We start from the raw sequence: 13042 nt of genomic DNA, 5'->3' as shown, positions 1-13042 counted from the left end.
ACGCAGGTTTGGAAAAAGGAAAAGTACCAATCGTTACGAGTCTTCTCCTAAATCCTATCTACTACTTTCGTTCTTTTACTCTGTATCACTCTTTGTTAATGTGTTATGGATTCTGAAGGCTGATTGCCATTTTTACGGCAGTGATTTCTCGCAAGATAGTCTGTGGAGCGGCCCTTTTGGATATTTCGGCAGTTCGTTTCGAAAAGACGGTATGCTGAGCCTCTATGGCTCTTCGTTCGAATAATGGAGTGCAGCAGGACTGTAAGGCTTTGAAGATATCACCCACTTGTGCTGTCTCATGGAAATTGATTTCGCAAAATTATGTTAACCTTCTAGGAAAGGATTGGCCGACAAATTTAGCGTTTCGTTGGGTATTTTAGATGAGATATGAATTTCGCTAAAGTTCTTTCACTGAATTTAAATGGGGAAGCATTAGCCGGAAGAACTTATTTAGAATGTAGTAGCTAGGTGGAAGTGTTGATTTAGTTTTGATTCGCTCGGCGGTGGCTGCCTGTAAAATCGCGGAGTAGTCCGTGAACGAGGCCCTGTGCACGCCGATAAAGTGAAAATACGCATCGCCTCTGATACTTACACGCAAAGGCCTCCATCCTACAATCAAGCTTAGCAATTAAACTTAAAAAGTTGCCTTCAGTATAGGACGAGTGCCAGAAATAGCTGCAATGTTTAAATTCGCTAAGCTTTTGAAAAAAAGTCCAAAATATATTTAAAGATCTGAGACAGTAAGATGCAGTCTGCAAACTAATGTACATCAACGGACATGAATAGTTATTCGTATGTTCAGCCCAGCTTAAAGCTGCGGAAAATTATCAATTTTTTTTGCCTAGTATTATCACTCCACCTTAAATCAGGATAAAATATTTGCTATTATTATCACTCCAATTTAAAGCTGCAGCTCTTATCATCGGTCCAAGCTAAAATCGCAGAAATTGTTCAAATCTGAGGGAAAAAAAAGCATGTCTTTGCGAAGTAAACTATGAAAATAAAGAAAATGCAACAGCTACCTGGAAATTTAGATGATCAGAAGATAAGTCGAGCATTGTCCCTCAGCAGTACCTCGAAGTATTGCTGTACATAAAAATGACTTCCTTAACGTTGCAGGTATTATCACTCCACCTTAAAGCTGCACACACTAAAATATTTACTGTTATTACCATTCCACCCTAAAGCTGCCGAAAATATTTACTATTATTATAGCTCCGCTTTAAAGCTATATTGCTCGTATCATCACTTCAAGCTAGAATCTCAGAACCTATAAAATGACTTTTTCAAGTTGTGGAACCATTATAAAATTCGAGGGGATTTGATAAAAAAAAGGAGTCCAAAGACCAGGGAGGCGATTTTGGCATTTACATGTAGTATAGGTTTCTTCCAACCGATCTGTCATGAGCCGGTGAAAAAGTGGGAATAGGTAAACTAGATGCAGGAGTCCCATTAGATAATTTCTTGAAATTATCTGCGTCATTTTTCTTGCCTAGCTCCTCAGAATAGTCTTTATTCTCTGGTACGTTCACGGGCTTTGTGTGGTTTGACCGATCCTTGCTTCCAGAGAGCTGCTTTTTCTGGAACAATAAGACAAATTTACATTGTTGTATATCCATTAAAGTAGCAACAATAATATAACTTTACATTATTATATATGAGCTAAAGTAAGTTCAAGGTTTGTTTTTGATATCTTTGTTGATGATGAATTTGATTCTCATTAACTTTACATTATTATATATGAGTTAAAGTAAGGTCAAGAGTTTGGTCTAATAGTCTAAAGAAATAGATTATAACAAAAAATGATATAGTTGTTGATGATGAATTAGACTCTCTTTGATTTCCTTAAAATAGATCTTTTTTAAAAAATGTTACTAATATGGTTGTTGATGATGAATTAGGCTCTCTTTGATTTCCTTAAAATAGACCCCTTAATTAGATTAGTAGATAGCCATCCACAAAATATGGAAAGCACTCAGATTTCCGAACTTTCATTTCAAACAAACCCCTTAATTAGATAAAGTAGATGGCTATCCACAAAATATGGAAAGCACTCAGATTTCCCTACTTTCATTTCAAACAAACCCCTTCATTAGATAAAGTAGATGACCATCCACAAAATATGGAAAGTACTCAGATTTCCCATCAGATTTCAAGAAAAAGAAATATTATATATATCCATTAAAGTTACTTTATACGGTTCTATATCCATTAAAAATTATATCAGATTGCAATGGAAAGATAACTCTGATAGGATATGCAAGAAGATTACTGTTATGTCAAATTCATATCAACCATCATACCTCGGGAGAGGATTTCGCTTTCCTTGTCTTCCGCCACATGCGGATGTGGCCATAATATAAAGTTTGCCAAACTAGGACCACTGTGGTAATTGTATATACCTGCACAGATTAAAATAAACAGGGAATCTTGATAAATAAAACAAGAATATGACAATACATATAGAAATCAAAAGAGTGTATACAATCAAATTGTATTTACCAGTGCGGTATAGAACTGTGTTGGGAGCTGCATAAAAAATCAGAATGGAACTGTTAGCAAAGTAAAGATAAGATCATACACGTAATATATTCGAACTAATTGCATAGTTCACTGATAAATATTATAGAAATACAAACACAACATTAAACAAAAAAGGATTGAGAAGCAAGCCTACACGTACTCTTAGGCAGTTGCGTTCCAGCCAAACATTATAATAGAGAAAGAATCTTGAATGTAGATACGTTATAATACACGCAGGAATGTTGGATTTGAAAGTGGGTGTTTACTTTTGTCGTTGAGAATTAAAATCCTGGCGGTGCAGGCGATTCGCCCTATGGCAACAGAGCACTAGGGCACAAGGTGTCGTTAAAGCTGTGGGTCACTCTGCACGCTGAAGTTATCATGCACGCGCTAGAGCCCACTTGTCACCCCCCCAATTCTTTTTTTTTCTTTTTAATTGGGCGGGTGCGACACCGCCTAGGTTATCAAGATGTTTGAACCTTATGGACTACGCCTTCTTAATTCATAATCATTATGAATTTAACATATGAAAACCATTAACAATATGTGAAAATATAACAATAATATCAACACATCAATAAGAACCAACACGGCAATATGATAATAAACTTCTTTTATTATATTGTAAAGTTTTACAAATCGGGAGGGCGACTGCCCGTGCACAACTGCACGGCGGTCCGCCGAGACTCCACCGAAAACCAGTATACAATATACAATGTTAACCCTTGGGCTGTCGGGCGGCACTCCCACCACCAATATACACAACGAGTTAATGCACGAATCCGGCGTTAGGCGGGCGGGCGCACCTCGTACCGACCTCGCCTCCGCCTTAACCCAAGACTAAGTGCTAACCAAAACACGCAGCCGTGTTATATCATCATGCGAGCTCGACGTTGGGCGGGCGAGCGCACCTCGACCCCCCGCCAATATATTCGGAGTTCACCGCCGCGTTTACACTGACCCGACGTTGGGCGGGCGGGCACACCGTGCACGACCCGGACCCAACTCCAACCCGGTTACCAATGCCACAGTCCGCGGCACCGAGCGCACCATCGGTAACCAACACCCGAACCTGTCTCGTCTTTGCTCGGCTCGGCGGGCTCATCCGCCAACTCCTCGATCGACTGCACCTTTCCTCGAATGCGGACTGTTCCCTTGTGCGTTGAGAGCGATGTATGATCGATTGAGCGATAGCCCAAATGAATCGCAGGTCGCCTGAACTTATACGCCTCCAAGGTGAGCGTATCTCCCTCCGGCCGACGCTGTTAAATATGACAACTCGCCACCATTCATCCTAATCCATCGTCATCCCATCCAACAATGATTTATTCCAATGGTCGGCCCGAATCATAAGGCAAGTCACCTTATAAAATGGGCGAGCTCCCCACTACTTTGCGCATTTTCACCATCACTTTTCATGGTTCGCTCGTCCTTATGTTTTGCTGTTTTCAAGTGCTGGAGGGGCGCGCGCCCGGACAGAGCCGCAGGTCGCCACACCGCATGCCCGTGCAGAGCCGCAGGTCGTCACATTCTCCCCCACCAGAAGTCATTGTCGTCCCGACAATTCCTGCTCTCCTCCTCAATTTCCTGTCATACTTTGCAATCTTGTCCCTCCATCTCCAAAGTGAATCCTCCGTCTCCCAGCTCTCCTCCTCCGGTGCATCCTTCCATCTGCAAAGAAATTCCCGTCGTCGGTGGCAACCAACACCAGTAGTCCTGAGACTCACAATCTTCTCCAACTCTAGTCCTGGTCTGTCCACAATCTCAGCTGGTCCTCTTGTCGGTTCAACTCTCTCTGGATGGTCTGAATCAAGTCGACACCTCTTCAACTGTCTCACATGAAAAACTGGGTGTTTCATGTTCATATGGTGGGGAAGCTCCAGCTCGTAAGCAACTTCCACCACTTTCTTCTTTACTCGAAATGGTCCCTCATACTTCCGTGTCAGTTTGCTCGTCGTTCCGTTGGCTAGTTGAAACTGCTCCCTGGCAATTCTGAGAAACACCATGTCCCCCTCACCAAAGTGTGCTTCCCGTCTCCCACGGTCAGCATACTTTTTCATCCTCCTTGCAGCATCGTGCAAGCGCAACCGTGCTAACTCCAAGGTCTCCTCCCAAGCCTTCATGAATCTCTTCGCATGAGGACTCCTTAAGAAACCTCCCGTCACTACGGTATGCGGTGCAACCGACATCTGTCCATTTACCAACTCAAATGGACTATACCCCGTCGCAGAACTCTTTTGAATATTGTAGCTAAACTGAGCAATATCCAAGAGTTCGGGCCAATTCTTCTGATCAGCTGTCACATAGTGTCGCAAGTAGTCCTCCAGCAATGCGTTGATCCTCTCGGTCTGTCCATCTGTCTGTGGATGGTAACTCGAACTCATCAACAACTCTGTCCCGACCAACTTGAACAATGTTGTCCAAAATCTCCCTGTAAATCGTGGATCTCTATCCAACACAATACTCAATGGCATCCCCCAATACTTCACTATGTTCTTAAAGAACAACTCCACTGTCCGCTCGGCTCCACATGGTATCTTTGTAGGAACAAAGATGGCATACTTGGAAAAACGGTCAACCACAACCATGATCCCATTATACCCCTGAACGTGTGGTAACTGAGTGATGAAGTCCATTGAGACACTCATCCATGGCCTCTCTGGAATCGGCAAAGGCTGTAACAGTCCTCCTGATCTCTGATTATCCGATTTGTCCTGTTGACAAATGATGCATGTGTGTACATACTCCTCCACATCCTCTCTAATCTTCTCCGAAAATAACCCCCTCTCCAGCAATGCCAAAGAACGACGCTGCCCTGGGTGTCCAGCCCACGGAGAATCGTGGAACTCCCTCAAAAGGTGTCTCCTGAGTCCAGATGACTTTGGAACATAGAGTCGGTTTCCAAAGAACAAGAACCCATCTCGTAGGAAGAATTTCCGTGTCTTCCCCTCCTTTACCTGCTTCACTATATTCTGCGCCAAAGTATCGGTTTCGATGCTTCCCTTGATCTTATTCCGCATCTCCTCTGACATCTGAACTCGACTTCTACCCCTAGTTGCCCGGTCCTCTTCTCCCTCCAATGCTGCCAGTTGTCCTTTCCTGCTAAGGGCATCTGCTATCACATTGTGTCTCCCCGGTCTATACTCGATAGTCATGTCGAATTCTGCCAAGAAGTATTGCTACCGAGCTTGCTTTGCAGAAAGCTTCGGTTGTGATGCAAAATAACTCGCTGCAACGTCGTCAGTCTTGACAACAAACGGCTTCCCAATCAGGTAATGCCTCCACACATGAAGACAATGGATGATGGCAGTCATCTCCTTCTCATGGACCGGATACCTCTGTTCTCTATCCTGCAACTTCCGACTCTCATATGCCACCGGGTGCCCATCCTGCATAAGAACCCCTCCTATAGCAAAATCCGAAGCATCGGTGTGCACCTCAAACGGTCTCTCGAAGTCAGGCAACTTCAGTATCGGTGCCGTAACCATCCTCTTCTTCAAGTCATCAAATGCCTCTTGGCATTTGCCTATCCAATTCCACCTCTTGTCTTTTTTCAATAAGTCTGTCAGTGCCGATGTCACCTTGGAGTACCCCTCTACGAACTTCCGTTGGTAGTTGGTCATGCCCAAGAACACCCTCATCTCATGGACATTCTTTGGTTCAACCCAGTCCTCAATCGCCTTCACCCTGCTTGGCTCCATCCGTATGTACCCTTGACCAACAATATGTCCAAGGAACGGAATTTCGGTCTGAGCGAACACACACTTAGACTTCTTCAAGAACAACTGATTTGCCCTCAGTGCCTCGAATACCATCACCAAGTGTTTTTTATGATCCTCCATGTTGTCACTGAACACCACTATATCGTCCAAGTATACTACTATGAATGAATCCAAGTATGGTCGTAGGACATCATTCATCAAAGTGCAAAATGTAGCAGGAGCATTGCATAACCCGAATGGCATAACAAGGAACTCAAAGCTACCGTACCTTGTTACTATCGCGGTCTTCTTCTCGTCTCCCTCAGCTATCCGCACTTGATAATACCCATGCCTTAAGTCCAGCTTGGAAAACACTCGGGCTTTCGCAAGCTTGTCAAAGCAATCAGCAGCCAATGGCAACGGATACTTGTTCCTTACTGTCTGCTTGTTCAGTGCACGGTAATCACAGCACATCCGTAGCTCATTCGAATCCTTCTTCCGCTAGAACAATACCGGCGCTCACTTAAGGGGACCTTGAAGGTCTAATGAAACCTGCCTCAGTTAACTCCTTTAACTGGCGTTTCAATTCCTCCAATTCAGGCCCCGACAATCGATAAGGTGCTTTGGCCGGGGGTTGCTTCCCTGGCTCAAGCTCAATGCTGTGGTCCACTGCCCGCCTTGGTGGAAGTTTCTTCGGAAGCTCATCAGGCATCAAATCTGCATATTTGGTAAGCACCTCAGATATTTTGGCTGGAACAGGCGACCCTACTCCATCACCTTCAACATCCTTGAACATCACCGCATATGTCTCCATATTTGATTCCTTCATAGCCTTCTCCAAACTTAGTGCCGAAACATGCTGCACCTTGACTTCCTTCCTTTGCCCATGAGTGGGCAAAGTCCAAGTTTGTGACTGTCCAACCAGCACCACCTCATCACAGAAAGGGACAACAATAGCCTTGTTGCCTTTCAAGAAATCCTGCCCGAGTATCATGTCAAAGTCATTCATCTCCATCACCGTGAAGTCCAACTGGCCCTTCCAATCTTTTATCTGCACAGGTACATCGCGTACCAAACCCGCCACCTTAGCTCTAGAGTTTACTGCCTTGACCTCCATATTTGATGGGGTGATTGTCAGCCCAGCCTCTTTTGCTAACCGTGTCGTCATAAAGTTATGTGTGGTACCCATGTCCACCAGGGCTTTAATGGTCTTGCCATGAACCATCAAGTCCACGAACCCTAGACGGTTCATCCATGATTTCTCCATAGTCTTATCAGCTTCACCTGTCATGAGCAACCCTGCTCGATCAGGCTTCATCATATCTTCTTCGTCACGAGCAACCTTTGCTCTGATACCACCTGTCACGCCCCCAATTCTTTTTTTTTTTAATTGGGCGGGTGCGGCACCGCCTAGGTTATCAAGATGTTTGAACCTTACGGACTACGCCTTCTTAATTCATAATCATTATGAATTTAACATATGAAAACCATTAACAATATGCGATAATATAACAATAATATCAACACATCAATAAGAACCGACACGGCAATATGATAATAAACTTGTTTTATTATATTGTAAAGTTTTACAAATCGGGAGGGCGACCGTCCGTGCACAACCGCACGGCGGTCCGCCGAGACTCCACCGAAAACCAATATACAATATACAATGTTAACCCTTGTGCCGTCGGGCGGCACTCCCACCACCACTATACACAACGAATTAATGCACGAATCCGGCGTTAGGCGGGTGGGCGCACCTCGTACCGAACTCGCCTCCGCCTTAACCCAAGACTAAGTGCGAACCAAAACACGCAGCCGTGTTATATCATCATGCGAGCCCGGCGTTGGGCGGGCGAGCGCACCTCGACCCACCGCCAATATATTCGGAGTTCACCGCCGCGTTTACACTGACCCGGCGTTGGGCGCGCTGGCACACCGTGCACGACCCGGACCCGACTCCAACCCGGTTACCAATGCCACAGTCCGCGGCACCGAGCGCACCGTCGGTAACCAACACCCGAACCTGTCTTGTCTTCGCCCGGCTCGGCGGGCTCATCGGCCAACAACTCGATCGACTGCACCTTTCCCCGAATGCGCACTGTTCCCTTGTGCGTTGAGAGCGATGTATGATCGATTGAGCGATAGCCCAAATGAATCGCAGGTCGCCTGAACTTATACACCTCCAAGGTGAGCGTATCTCCCTCCGGCCGACGCTGTAAAATATGACAACTCGCCACCATTCATCCTAATCCATCGTTGGCCCATCCAACAATGATTTATTCCAATGCTCGGCCCGAATCATAAGGCAAGTCGCCTTATAAAATGGGCGAGCTCCCCACTACTTTGTGCATTTTCACCATCGCTTTTCATGGTTCGCTCGTCCTTATGTTTTGCTGTTTTCAAGTGCTGGAGGGGCGCGCGCCCGGACAGAGCCGCAGGTTGCCACACCGCACGCCCGTGCAGAGCCGCAGGTCGTCACACCACTGGTCGTGATGATTTTTACACAGAATACGAAACTTTAAATCTTCTTTATTGATATTGGAACCTGGTACACTTGCGGATAACGATAACATGAAAGAGGGCGACAAATTTGGTTTATTTACGTTTTTTCTTACCTCTAACTGAGGTCATTAGGATAACCAGGATTCTCAAAAGTGGAGCGCTTCTAAACTATAACAATGTCATATTTACCAGTGTTAAATCAGACAACTCAAGGAGACCACTTCCTGATTGAGTGGGAATAAGTTAATCTTTTATCGAATAGAACTATTTTATGGTTAGAAAATTGTTTGAATTTGGAAAATGTAAATATGGCAAGATGAAATTTCAATCATCGATGAAATTAAATATGTATGGATGAAATTTATGGTTTTAAACTTAAGAGGATTTAGTTGGTTTATATTTAATAGTTAGATTAGCAATGAGGATGGTTATTATCAGTGCTTATTAGTTGTTAAAAGTTATAATTAATTTTTGTTAGAAATCATAGTTAATTTATCACTATTATTAAAAAAAAATCATGTCGTTTGAAAAAGAAAATCAAATCACTTAGAATTATTTATTTAAGTTTAGTTCATATTAAAATTAGAATTATTTATTTAAGTGTAGTTCATATTAGAATTATTAAAGTGTCGTTCATATTACATTCATTCATGGTGATGGTCTAAAATTAAGCAAACTAGACAAGATTTCACTATTGCCACATCCCTCACTCTTGCCACATCCCTCTCTATATTGTGGGGGCCACATCCCTCTCTATATTGTGGGGGCATTAACTTGTTAATATATTTTCTTATATCCAACCGGGCGGCCAGCTGGTGGTTGGTTGATTCCCGGAATCAACCAGCCACCAACCGGGCGGCCAGCTGGTGGCTGGTTGATTCCAATGAAAAAATCAACTGTTCGACCATTTCTACAACCATATGACTAAGACTCTTAACCATATGCACTCTTAATAGACGGCTAACCTATTAATCCATTTCTTTATATCTATTTTCTTATATTCAACTGTTCGACCATTTCTACAACCATATGACTAAGACTCTTAACCATATGCACTCTTAATAGACGGCTAACCTATTAATCCATTTCTTTATATCTATTTTCTTATATTCAATGAAAATCAACTGTTCAAGTTAATTAATCTATTTTCTTATATTCAATGAAAATCAACTCTTAACCACCATATGACTAAGACTCTTAACCATATGCACTCTTAATAGACTGCTAACCTATTAATCCATTTCTTTATATCTATTTTATATCTATTTTCTTATATTCAATGAAAATCAACTGTTCAAGTTAATTAATCTATTTTCTTATATTCAATGAAAATCAACTCTTAACCATCTGCAACCATATGACAAAGATCAACTCTTACACTGTCTACAACCATATGACTAAGATCAACTCTTAACCATATGCACTCTTAATAGACAGCTAACCTATTAATCCATTTCTTTATATCTAAAAGTGATCACCCTTAACACATGGATGACAAAGATCAACTCTTACACTGTCTACAACCATATGACTAAGATCAACTCTTAACCATATGCACTCTTAATAGACAGCTAACCTATTAATCCATTTCTTTATATCTAAAAGTGATCACCCTTAACACATGGATCTTGGACAATCTCATGTTAATCTATTTCCTTCATTCTAAAAACATGAACTCTTAACCAACTAAAAAAAATCTTTGTTCATTAACTTGTTAATGAGGAAAATGAACCTTGCACAAGTCACCTGCTAACCTATTTCCCGGCAACATATTTCCTTACACGGAAAGAAGAGTAACTCAAAAAGTTAACCCTTATTCCATGACCTAATACTTAATCATGTAACGAACGCTTAGATCTGGTAATGGACTTCACACAAATTCGCTAACATACATTAGGGCGAGTTAAAATTGAAATGGACAATTTACTATTAAGAAGAAAACCCTATCACTGATGAACAGAAGCTATCAGAAGCATTTATAAAGATCCAGTGTGTGTAAGTATCTGTCTTGACAAAAAAAAAGAGAAGTAAAGGCTGCACATTCATTATAAACTCTACTCAGCAAAGGGCTTCTGTGAGCAAGACGAATTCGTCAGGAGGAATTTATGAGTTAGACTGTGATTCCGCATTAAGGGTAGAACATATTTCAATATTTTAGATGACATTTATGTTTGAGTGGCCCCAACAATTCCGTACAAAGTGTAGAACATATTTCGATGTTAGAAATGACTGACATATATATATATATATGAGTGGCTCCCAGCAAATCGGACGATGAGGCTCCCGAGCACTAAGCTTATTCTTAACATCTCAAGCTCATTAAACTGATAATTAAGCTTAGTTAACTTCGTATTCAGAGACTACGACATTTTTTCAAGTCTATTTGAGAGAAAAACCTTCGACAGCTGCAATCTATTCGGAATAGAATAGTGTTATTTTGATATTCCAGATTTTAATCGCTGATTTTGTTCTATAGTAGTAAGAGACGACCGGATTCAAAAACTACTTACAGTTGCTGGCTCCAGCAAACACCCAATAAGATTGAAAACATCCCTGCAACATTTATAGCATCTCTTAGATCATGAAGAACATATTGAAAATGTAAATAAAGTTCTTAGCATGCTAAGATAGATAGATTATCCTCATTCACTATCCTGTAGAAACATCCTTGCAACATTTATAGCATCTCTTAGATCATGAAGAACATATTGAAAATGTAAATAAAGTTCTTAGCATGCTAAGATAGATAGTTTATCCTCATTCACTATCCTGCAGATATTCGGTGCCTGACCTTAATTACTATAATAAAAAGGAACAAATACAATGACAGCAGCTCTTAGATTGACGGCACATATCTCAGAACATGTTTGAGAAATTAGAACTAAACACAAATCTAAGAACATACTTGAACAAGTAAACAATGTTCTCCAACATGTTAACATCTTGAAAAATCAAACAAAATGACATAACCAAAAGAAAAGCAGTAGACATCTATGAAGAAAAAATTCTGTGAGAACCTCTTCACCCAAAACTTCAAAAGCACCAGTTGAAAAGCTCAAAAGCCTGCTTACCCGGCAACCCATGTCACGAGAAACGCAAGCGAGACTCCCTCTGTAGATCCATTCTTGAAGTTGGTAAAAATCTGTGGAATCTCAGCAACAGCCCAGCTGAAAACACTGATCAACCCAAAACCCAGAGAAACATAATCCCTCACTCCTCTCACAGAGTCATTGCGATAACTCTCAAACAACCATATGCATCCTTCTCCGAAAACACAATGCGCCATGCTCGACACTCTCTGCTCCTGCTGCTCGACACCCTCTGCTCCTCTGCTCGGCAAACTAGCTGGTGGTTACGGGTGAGCTACGAGCAAGCTTGATACCACTCCTTCATACCCTTCCGACTCCACAGCAAAAGCATGCAGAACATCTGTTGTTTTCTGCGGTGGCAGGTGGCTTTGCGGTGCCAACCAAACATGGCAGATGGCACGTCCCTGGAACCAGTAACCCTGCATCCACCGTACTTTGGATAACATAATATTGCGCTAATATTTTTGCATCGAACAAACCGGCATCCACCGTAATTTGGATAACATCATATTGGGCTAATATTTTTGCATCGAACAACGTGAAGGTTGCAATAAGAGCTCAATTGTTTTCCAAAACCAAAACTTTGCTTAAAATTTTGTTGAATAAAATTCGAAACATTAAACTTAGGTTAACCGGCAAAAACAGTGAAAAAAAAACAGTCAAACCATAAACTAATAGTTGGTCATAGTCCCAGGCAGGGACTAATAATGGTTGTCCTTCTATGAAAATGTTCATCCTATTCGGGTGTAATTGTTTTCTTATTTGTTTGGTGCGTAGAGGGTTGGAGGGAAGGTGTGACATAGCTCATGGCAGGTATAACATTACAAAATTTCTCTTCATTTGTATCAATTCCTTTTCTTTTTAAACACCAGAGGGTTTTAACCCGGTATGTATGTCACCTTCAGGAATGACCCTCGACATTGTGGAAGAGAGGTTACTCGACTTGGATTAAAGTTTGTCGCTTACTTTTCAACGCTTTTACTGCTATCTCATTGTCTTACAAGCCAGCTTCCATTCAAATTTCCACATTTGGTATGGCTAAGCTGAGGGATGGTGATTGTCGACTAGGGTCCTCACAGTGCTATACAAGTTTTTCTTAGAATTTATTTTTAATTGCTTGGCATTCAACCCCCAATGAGGTTTTGATGTAAAGTCACGGTTGTGACTTTTATTGTCATCAAATATTACCGCGTAGGTCCTAAACTATAATGGATTCTCAATTAT

The 13042-nt window shown here is 41.9% G+C and overlaps 1 protein-coding gene across 5 annotated transcripts; it reads right to left on the bottom strand.

The window, feature by feature from the left end:
* Positions 1-268: 268 nt before the first annotated feature.
* Positions 269-12108, bottom strand: LOC149169501 (uncharacterized). 5 transcript variants are annotated; one of them, XR_016259789.1, is made up of 7 exons: positions 11801-12108; positions 11240-11282; positions 2503-2529; positions 2304-2402; positions 1372-1580; positions 1023-1150; positions 269-609 (listed from the first exon to the last, which is right to left on the bottom strand). XR_016259789.1 is itself a non-coding variant. In XM_089428713.1 (6 exons), the coding sequence occupies exons 1-6, from the start codon at positions 12013-12015 to the stop codon at positions 1126-1128; spliced, it is 618 nt and encodes a 205-aa protein (XP_089284839.1). In that variant the 5' UTR covers positions 12016-12108; the 3' UTR covers positions 1016-1125. The 5 variants fall into 5 exon arrangements, 3 of the variants coding, with proteins under 3 accessions (XP_089284839.1, XP_089284840.1, XP_089284841.1); XR_016259790.1 differs by having other exon boundaries at positions 1023-1141; positions 11801-12106; XM_089428713.1 differs by lacking the exon at positions 269-609 and having other exon boundaries at positions 1016-1150.
* Positions 12109-13042: the final 934 nt, after the last annotated feature.

Source organism: Pinus tabuliformis, chromosome 4_2 (assembly GCF_031772625.1).
Source record: "Pinus tabuliformis cultivar Carrire ecotype Pingquan chromosome 4_2, CPIR1, whole genome shotgun sequence".
In the NCBI taxonomy this organism is placed as follows: Eukaryota; Viridiplantae; Streptophyta; class Pinopsida; order Pinales; family Pinaceae; genus Pinus; species Pinus tabuliformis.
Note: the sequence above shows the minus strand (reverse complement) of the source record. Positions and strands in the feature narration are given on the sequence as shown.

Excerpts from the sequence above, each read along its gene's own strand:
- LOC149169501 (XM_089428713.1), bottom strand. The coding sequence starts at position 12,015 with ATGGCGCATTGTGTTTTCGGAGAAGGATGCATATGGTTGTTTGAGAGT. Across the intron at positions 11,283-11,800 it reads CTCGTGACATGGGTTGCCGG|GGATGTTTTCAATCTTATTG; the intron begins GTAAGCAGGCTT and ends TAAATGTTGCAG. Across the intron at positions 2,530-11,239 it reads GTTTGCTGGAGCCAGCAACT|CTCCCAACACAGTTCTATAC; the intron begins GTAAGTAGTTTT and ends TTTTTTATGCAG.